Source organism: Amblyomma americanum, unplaced genomic scaffold (assembly GCF_052857255.1).
Source record: "Amblyomma americanum isolate KBUSLIRL-KWMA unplaced genomic scaffold, ASM5285725v1 scaffold_40, whole genome shotgun sequence".
Lineage (NCBI taxonomy): Eukaryota > Metazoa > Arthropoda > Arachnida > Ixodida > Ixodidae > Amblyomma > Amblyomma americanum.
This window is the reverse complement of record NW_027526512.1, coordinates 587840-597851: the sequence shown is the minus strand read 5'-3', so window position 1 is coordinate 597851 and position 10012 is coordinate 587840. Positions and strand designations below refer to the sequence as shown.

The following is a 10012-nucleotide window of genomic DNA, read 5'->3' as shown; positions in this document are numbered from 1 at the left end:
CACAAGAAAACATAGTTCCTGTAACTCTTTACCGTCGTTTGAAAAACACCGCGAGCCTCCAGAAAAGCACTGCAGTGCTGAACGCGTACAACGGCAGTGCTATCAAGCATGTCAGAGTGGATAGAGAGATCCTTGTTCTCAACGGTGTGGCACACGTTGTGACCTTCTTCGTGGTCAAGAAGGGTCGGCAGGCCATACTAGGGCTGCAGACATGTCAGCAGTTTGGGCTAGGGCCGGAAGCTGTGGATTCGGTGGAATGGAATGAGACAGCACCGGAGAAAGCCTTTCCAGACTTGTTCCAGGGTACGGGGTGTGTTGGACGGCAGTACCGGATGGTCCTGCGGGCGGATGCTGTCCCAGTAGTGCATCCAGCACGAAGAGTACCTTTGGCCCTCCGGGACCCTCTTCGACAAGAACTGGAGCGCATGGAAAAGGCTGCCATTATCAAAAAGGTGGATGAGCCCACAGAATGGGTAAGCCCTTGGTGATAGCGCGTAAGAAAGATGGAGCGCTTCGTGTCTGCATGGATCCAAGGGAAATCAACAAGAACATCAAACGCGAGCACTATCCAATGCCAACAAGGGAAGAGATTGAGGCAGAGCTTTCGGGTGCAAAGTTTTTTTCCTGGCTAGACGCAAATGCAGGTTTCCATCAAATCCCATTAGAGGAAGCTACATCGCGGGTGTGTACTTTTGCGACACCATTTGGGTGTTACCGATTTTTGCGTCTTCCTTTTGGAATTTCATCAGCGAGCGAAGTTTTCCAGAAAACGCTAACTGAAATCTTCGAGGGACTGGAAGGCGTCCGCATATACATTGATGATATTCTAGTGTGGGGTGACAGTAAGAAGCAGCATAACGAGCGCCTCCAGGCCGTGCTAACGCGGGCAGCACAGGCGGGCTTGACGTTTAACAGGCAGAAATGCGTGTTTGGGTTGAAAGAAATTGCGTTCTTGGGCGACGTAATAGGTGAGCAAGGCGTTCGCCCCGGTCGCAACTTAGTTGAAAGCGTCCTTTCGCTGCCGGCGCCGCAAGATAGGCATTCAGTGCGCAGAATGATGGGCGTTGTTAACTACTTTCGCAAGTACGTCCCGTCACTGAGTGATAAGACAGTCTTACTGCGCACACTCTTAAAAGAAAACGTCATGTTTGAATGGACGGCGGCGCATCAGCGTGAATGGAGAGAAATTTGCGACGCACTGACAAACCCTCCTATACTGGCGCTTTTTGATGAAGCAAAGGAAACCAAGATCACTGCGGACGCTTCGGGGAATGGTTTGGGCGCTGCACTACTGCAGCGATATGGCAGTGACTGGCGACCAGTGTCGTACGCATCAAGGACCCTAACAGATAGCGAAACCCGCTATTCGCAAATTGAAAAGGAAACGCTTGCGGTAGTGTTCGCATGCGAAAAGTTCCATCATTTTGTTTATGGCCGCAGGCTACTGATCGAAACTGACCATAAGCCCTTGCTTGCAATTTCCCAAAAGAACATTGCAGACATGCCTCCGCGATTGCAGCGTTTTTTTATTAGGCTGCTACAATATGATTATACGTTGCAGTTCGTTCCTGGCAAAGACTTGCTGCTGGCGGACATGTTGTCACGTGCACCGGTGCCAACGCAGGCGTCGAGTGCCTCATCGGAAGCAGACTGCGACATCCATGCCGTACAGGTCGTCTCCAGCATCGTAAGCACGCCAATGAAAGAGCGTCTGGAAAAGGAAATCAGGGATGACCCGTACTTAAGCGAGGTGAGACAGCGAATTTCACAAGGGGCTGCCATGGACGGTGAACTGAAACCGTTTGCCAGAGAGCTGTCTGTGGTAGAAGGAATACTGCTCAAGGGCTCTAAAGTTGTCTTACCTAAATCTATGAGAGCAGAAATTCTTCAGAGGATTCACGAGGGGCACCTTGGACTAAATAAATGCAAAGCCAGCGCGCGGAGATTGGTATTCTGGCCTGCGCTAAACAGTGCCATTGACGAGTTCGTGCGAGTGTGCAGTACTTGCCAAAAGTATGCGTACAACCAGCAGAGGGAATCCTTGCTCATGCAGCCCACCCCGGATAGGCCATGGTACCGCGTAGGAATTGACCTCTGCCAGTTTGGGGGAGCCGCTTATGTCGTAGTGTACGATGCCCACTCAAATTTCCCTGAAGTAGAGAAGCTAAGAGGCACAGCGGCAAAAGAGGTCATAGTCAAGATATCGGCCATTTTCTCACGGTACGGCATCCCGGTGCAAGTGTGGACTGACAACGGGCCCCAGTTTTCATCGCGAGAATTTCGTTTGTTTGCGCAGAAGTACGACTTCCAGCACATCACATCGAGTCCAGAATTCCCAAGGTCAAATGGGCTTGCGGAAAAGGGGGTTCAGATAATTAAGCGCATCCATAAGAAGACGAATGAGTCACGCGGTGACTTTTGGTTGAGTCTCTTAGCCTATCGTTCTTCTCCCTTAGAAGATGGCCGCTCTCCGGGCGAACTGCTGCAAGGCCGACGCCTCCGCACTTCCCTGCCTGAATACAACGAGGATTCCAGTGTCCCAGTGCGAAAGCATTGCCAATCTTCGAGGGGAAAGGTATGCCACCTCTCAAAGAGGGCAGTTCAGTTCGTGTGCACGGCGACAACTGGTCACGCACAGCAACAGTAATCGAGAAAGCAGCACCGAGGTCGTACGTGGTGAAGACTGAGAACCAGCGGCTCTTGAGGAGAAACAGGCAACACTTGCTGCACATTCCCGGAGGCGATGAAAGTATGCACAGAGATCAGGACGTCGACAGCCTGGGAAAACAGTGTCTCAGCGACAAAGACCAGGATATCGACGGCCCGGGAGGACACGCACATACAGACCGACAAAACATGGTGCATCCGACGCACGCGGCTCAGGAGACAGGCCGGGACGTCGACATCTCGCAAGAACAATCTCCACGGCACAGACAGAACATCGAAGATCCAAAAGCAGCTACGCATGAAAACGATCTCACCTCGTCAGGTCCGCGGAAATCAACCAGGCAACGTGCGGAACCTCGACGACTTCACTATGACTGCAGTTTCCGCCAAATATCGTAGTTTGTCTTTTTGTTTTTTTTTTGTTTTTTATACAGAAGAGAAAATGTATCAGATAGCAGCTTACCAGCCCGAGAACGGCGGGCCGCATCTTTCCCTCCCTCGTTCCCCTTCCCCTCTTTCGTTTCGTGGCCTTTAAAAAGGAGAGGAATAAACTGCCGAGAGGCTTTTTCTTCGTCGGCACAGCACCTTGCTGCAATGTGTGCCTATTCCCTTTAGACGTACGATACAAGAGCTACATACAAGGCTGTGCTTCCTGTCATCTGCGTTACCCCACGTGGGCAACTGACTGACTTCCAGTATTTCAGCGGAGAGCGATAGCACGTCATTACAGCATATCGACTGGCCTCTGTGACCTGCCCCACCTGATCTGCTACCAGCAAGAAAAGGAGCATCTGTTCCCCGTCTACCCTCACTTAGCAGCAGCGGCGAAAACAACTTTCATCGCAATAATCACTTTTCTGCGCTCTTTGCCGCAGGTTGACTTGCATCAGAGCTACGTACCAGGCGGTGCTTCCGGTCATCTGCGTTACCACATGTGAGCAACTGATTGACTGCCGGGACTCCAGCAGAGAGCGATACCACGTGATTACAGCATATCAACTGGCCCTTGTGACCTACCCCACGTAATCTGCTGCCAGCAAGAAAAGGAGCATCTATTCCCCGTCTACCCTCACTTAGCAGCAGTTTCTAAACAGCTTTCATCGCACTAATCACTTTGCTGCGCTGTTCGCCGCAGGTATACTTGTATCAGAGCTACGTACCAGGCTGCGCTTCCGGTCATCTGCGTTTCCACACGTGGGCAACTGATTGACTGCCGGGATTCAGGCGGAGAGCGATACCACGTCATCACAGCATTTCACCTGGCCCCTCTAACCTGCACCACTTGGTCTACTGCCGCCTAAAATAAGGAGCATCTGTTCCCCATCTACTCTCACTTAGCAGCAGCGGCGAAAACAGCTGTCATCATACAAATCACTTTTCTGCGCTCTTTGCTGCAAGTTTACTTGCATCAGAGCTACGTACAAGGCTGTGTTTCCGGTCATCTGCGTTACTACTCGTGGGCAACTGATTGACTGCCGAGATTCCAGCGGAGAGCGATACCACGTCATTACAGCATATCAACTGGCCCCTGTGACCTGCCCCACGTGGTCTCTCGCCAGCTAGAAAAAGAGCATCTGTTCCCCGTCTACCCTCACTTAGCAGCAGCAGCGAAAACAGCTTTCATCGTACTGATCGCTTTGCTGCGCTGTTTGCCGCAGGTTCAATTGAATCAGTGCTATGTACCAGGCTATGCTTCCGGTCATCTGCGTTACCACACGTGGGCAACTGACTGACTGCCGGTATTTCAGCGGAGAGAGATACCACGTCATTTCAGCATATCGACTGGCCCCTGTGGCCTGCCCCACCTGATCTGCTGCCAGCAAGAAAAGGAGCATCTGTTCCCCGTCTACTCTCACTTAGCAGCAGCGGCGAAAACAACTTTCATCGCACTAATCACATTGCTGCGCTCTTTGCCGCAGGTTTACTTTCATCAGCGCTATGTACCAGGCTGAGCTTCCGGTTATCTACGTAACCACACGTTGACAACTGATTGACTGCCAGGATTCCAGCGGAGAGCGATACCACGTCATTATAGCATATCAACTGGCCCCTGTGACCTGCCCCACGTGGTCTGCTGCCACCTAGAAAAGGATCATCTGTTCCTCGTCTACCCTCAATTAGCAGGAGCGGCGAAAACAACTTTCATCGCACTAATCACATTGCTGCGCTCTTCGCCGCAGGTTTACTTGCATCAGAGCTACGTACCAGGCTGTGCTTCCTGTCATCTGTGTTACCACAAGTGGGCAACTGATTGACTGCCGGGACTCCAGCGGAGAGCGATGCCACGTCATTACAGCATATCAACTGGCCCCTGTGACCTGCCCCACGTAATCTGCTGCCAGCAAGAAAAGGATAATCTGTTCCCCGTCTACCCTCACTTAGCAGCAGCTTCGAAAACAGCTTTCATCGCACTAATCACTTTGCTGCGCTCTTTGCCGCAGGTTTACTGGCATCAGAGCTACGTACCAGGCTGAGCTTCCTGTCATCTGCGTTTCCACACTTGGGAAACTGATTGACTGCCGGGACTCCAGCGGAGAGTGATACCACGTCATTACAGCATATCAACTGGCCCCTGTGACCTGCCCCACGTAATCTGCTGCCAGCAAGAAAAGGAGGATCTGTTCCCCGTCTACTCTCACTTAGCAGCAGCTGCGAAAACAGCTGTACTCGCACAAATCACTTTTCTGCGCTCTTTGCTGCAGGTTTACTTGCATCAGAGCTACGTACCAGGCTGTGCTTCCTGTCATCTGCGTTTCCACACTTGGGAAACTGATTGACTGCCGGGATTCCAGCGGAGAGCGATACCACGTCATTACAGAATATCAACTGGCCCCTGTGACCTGCCCCACGTAATCTGCTGCCAGCAAGAAAAGGAGAATCTGTTCCTCGTCTACCCTCAATTAGCAGGAGCGGCGAAAACAACTTTCATCGCACTAAACACTTTGCTGCGCTCTTCGCCGCAGGTTTACTTGCATCAGAGCTACGTACCAGGCTGTGCTTCCTGTCATCTGTGTTACCACAAGTGGGCAACTGATTGACTGCCGGGACTCCAGCGGAGAGTGATACCACGTCATTACAGCATATCAACTGGCCCCTGTGACCTGCCCCACGTAATCTGCTGCCAGCAAGAAAAGGAGCATCTGTTCCCCGTCTACTCTCACTTAGCAGCAGCTGCGAAAACAGCTGTACTCGCACAAATCACTTTTCTGCGCTCTTTGCTGCAGGTTTACTTGCATCAGAGCTACGTACCAGGCTGTGCTTCCTGTCATCTGCGTTTCCACACTTGGGAAACTGATTGACTGCCGGGATTCCAGCGGAGAGCGATACCACGTCATTACAGAATATCAACTGGCCGCTCTGACCTGCCCCACGTGGCCTGCTGCCAGCTAGAAAAGGAGCATCTGTTCCCCGTCTGCCCTCACTTAGCAGCAGCGGCGAAAACCGCTGTCATCGCACTAATCACTTTTCTGCGCTCCTTGCCGCAGGTTGACTTGCATCAGAGCTACGTACCAGACTGTGGTAACACTTGTTGCGGGGCTAGTTGGTGCATAGTTCTATGTACAAATTTTAGCGCAAAAATATAAGAGACAATCACAAGATCACTTAGCCGCAGCGGCGAAAACAGCTTTCATCGCAATAATCACTTTGCTGCGCTCTTCGCCGAGGTTTACTTGCATCAGAGCTACGTACAAGGCTGTGCTTCCTGCCATCTGTGTTACAAGTGGGCAACTGATTGACTGGCGGGGTTCCAGCGGAGAGCGATACCACGTCATTACCGCAATTCACCTGGCCCGTGTGACCTGCCCCACGTGGTCTCTCGCCAGCTAGAAAAAGAGCATCTGTTCCCCGTCTACCCTCACTTAGCAGCAGCAGCGCAAACAGCTTTCATCGTACTAATCACTTTGCTGCGCTCTTTGCCGCAGGTTCAATTGAATCAGTGCTATGTACCAGGCTATGCTTCCGGTCATCTGCGTTACCACACGTGGGCTACTGACTGACTGCCGGAATTTCAGCGGAGAGAGATACCACGTCATTTCAGCATATCAACTGGCCCCTGTGACCAGCCCCACGTGGTCTGCTGCCACCTTGAAAAGGAGCATCTGTTTCTCGTCTACCCTCAATTAGCAGGAGCGGCGAAAACAACTTTCATCGCACTAATCACTTTGCTGCGCTCTTCGCCGCAGGTTTACTTGCATCAGAGCTTCGTACCAGGCTGTGCTTCCTGTCATCTGTGTTACCACAAGTGGGCAACTGACTGACTGCCGGTATTCCAGCAGAGAGCGATACCACGTCTTTACATCATCTAAACTGGCCCCTGTGACCTGCCCCACGTAATCTGCTGCCAGCAAGAAAAGGATCATCTGTTCCCCGTCTACCCTCACTTAGCAGCAGCTTCGAAAACAGCTTTCATCGCACTAATCACTTTGCTGCGCTCTTTGCCGCAGGTTTACTTGCATCAGAGCTACGTACCAGGCTGTGCTTCCTGTCATCTGCGTTTCCACACTTGGGAAACTGATTGACTGCCGGGATTCCAGCGGAGAGCGATACCACGTCATTACAGCATATCAACTGGCCGCTCTGACCTGCCCCACGTGGCCTGCTGCCAGCTAGAAAAGGAGCATCTGTTCCCCGTCTACCCTCACTTAGCAGCAGCTTCGAAAACAGCTTTCATCGCACTAATCACTTTGCTGCGCTCTTTGCCGCAGGTTTACTTGCATCAGAGCTACGTACCAGGCTGTGCTTCCTGTCATCTGCGATTTCACACTTGGGAAACTGATTGACTGCCGGGATTCCAGCGGAGAGCGATACCACGTCATTACAGCATATCAACTGGCCACTCTGACCTGCCCCACGTGGCCTGCTGCCAGCTAGAAAAGGAGCATCTGTTCCCCGTCTACCCTCACTTAGCAGCAGCTTCGAAAACAGCTTTCATCGCACTAATCACTTTGCTGCGCTCTTTGCCGCAGGTTTACTTGCATCAGAGCTACGTACCAGGCTGTGCTTCCTGTCATCTGCGTTTCCACACTTGGGAAACTGATTGACTGCCGGGATTCCAGCGGAGAGCGATACCACGTCATTACAGCATATCAACTGGCCGCTCTGACCTGCCCCACGTGGCCTGCTGCCAGCTAGAAAAGGAGCATCTGTTCCCCGTCTGCCCTCACTTAACAGCAACGGCGAAAACCGCTGTCATCGCACTAATCCCTTTTCTGCGCTCATTGCTGCAGGTTTACTTGCATCAGAGCTACGTACCAGGCTGCGCTTCCTGTAATCTGCGTTAACACGTGGGCAACTGATTGACTGCCGGGATTCCAGCGGAGAGCGATACCACGTCATTACAGCATATCAACTGGCCGCTGTGACCTGCCCCACGTGGCCAGCTGCCAGCTAGAAAAGGAGCATCTGTTCCCCGTCTGCCCTCACTTAACAGCAACGGCGAAAACCGCTGTCATCGCACTAATCCCTTTTCTGCGCTCATTGCTGCAGGTTTACTTGCATCAGAGCTACGTACCAGGCTGCGCTTCCGGTCATCTGCGTTAACACGTGGGCAACTGATTGACTGCCGGGTCTCCAGCAGAGAGTGATACCACGTCATTACAGCATATCAACTGGCCCCTGTGACCTACCCCACGTAATCTGCTGCCAGCAAGAAAAGGAGCATCGGTTCCCCGTCTACCCTCACTTAGCAGCAGCTTCGAAAACAGCTTTCATCGCACTAATCACTTTGCTGCGCTCATTGACGCAGGTTTACTTGCATCAGAGCTACGTACCAGGCTGTGCTTCCTGTCATCTGCGTTACCACACTTGGGAAACTGATTGACTGCCGGAATTCCAGCGGAGAGCGATAGCACGTCATTACAGCATATCGACTGGCCCCTGTGACCTGCCCCACCTGATCTGCTACCAGCAAGAAAAGAAGCATTTGTTCCCCGTCTACCCTCACTTAGCAGCAACGGCGAAAACAACTTTCATCGCACTAATCACTTTTCAGCGCTCTTTGCCTCAGGTTGACATGCATCAGAGCTACCTACCAGACACTGGTAACACTTGTTGCGGGGCTAGTTGGTGCATAGTTCTATGTACAAATGTTAGCGCAAAAATATAAGCGACAATCACAAGATCACTTAGCCGCAGCGGCGAAAACAGCTTTCATCGCAATAATCACTTTGCTGCGCTCTTCGCCGAGGTTTACTTGCATCAGAGCTACGTACCAGGCTGTGCTTCCTGCCATCTGTGTTACAAGTGGGCAACTGATTGACTGGCGGGGTTCCAGCGGAGAGCGATACCACGTCATTACCGCATTTCACCTGGCCCCTCTGACCTGCACCACATCGTCTGCCGGCTAGAAAAGGAGCATCTGTTCCCCGTCAACTCTCACTTAGCAGCAGCGAGAACAGCTTTCATCGCACTAATCACTTTGCTGCGCTGTTCGCCGCAGGTATACTTGCATCAGAGCTACGTACCAGGCTGCGCTTCCGGTGATCTGCGTTTCCACACGTGGGCAACTGATTGACTGCCGGGATTCAGGCGGAGAGCGATACCACGTCATCACAGCATTTCACCTGGCCCCTCTAACCTGCACCACGTGGTGTACTCCCGCCTAAAAAAGGAGCATCTGTTCCCCGTCTACTCTCACTTTGCAGCAGCGGCGAAAACAGCTGTCATCATACAAATCACTTTTCTGCGCTCTTTGCTGCAGGTTTACTTGCATCAGAGCTACGTACAAGGCTGTGTTTCCGGTCATCTGCATTACTACTCGTGGGCAACTGATTGACTGCCGGGATTCCAGCGGAGAGCGATACCACGTCATTACAGCATATCAACTGGCCCCTGTGACCTGCCCCACGTGGTCTCTCGCCAGCTAGAAAAAGAGAATCTGTTCCCCGTCTACCCTCCCTTAGCAGCAGCAGCGCAAACAGCTTTCATCGTACTAATCACTTTGCTGCGCTCTTTGCCGCAGGTTCAATTGAATCAGTGCTATGTACCAGGCTATGCTTCCGGTCATCTGCGTTACCACACGTGGGCAACTGACTGACTGCCGGTATTTCAGCGGAGAGAGATACCACGTCATTTCAGCATATCGACTGGCCCCTGTGGCCTGCCCCACCTGATCTGCTGCCAGAAAGAAAAGAAGCATCTGTTCCCCGTCTACCCTCACTTAGCAGCAGCGGCGAAAACAACTTTCATCGCACTAATCACTCTCAGCGCTCTTTGCCGCAGGTTGACTTGCATCAGAGCTACGTACCAGGCTGTGCTTCCGGTCATCTGCGTTACCACATGTGAGCAACTGATTGACTGCCGGGACTCCAGCAGAGAGCGATACCACATCATTACAGCATATCAA

At 52.1% G+C, this 10012-nt stretch overlaps 1 protein-coding gene across 1 annotated transcript in view; it reads left to right on the top strand.

Moving 5' to 3' along the window:
- Positions 1–250: 250 nt before the first annotated feature.
- The window catches only part of LOC144112058 (uncharacterized), an 89304-nt gene continuing 79542 nt past the window's right edge, over positions 251–10012 (top strand). Inside the window, exons 1-3 of the mRNA XM_077645136.1 lie at positions 251–473; positions 1562–1750; positions 2457–2575. Coding sequence (XP_077501262.1) covers positions 333–473; positions 1562–1750; positions 2457–2575 — 449 coding nt within the window. The 5' untranslated portion in view covers positions 251–332. The remainder of the gene's footprint in view (positions 474–1561; positions 1751–2456; positions 2576–10012) is intronic.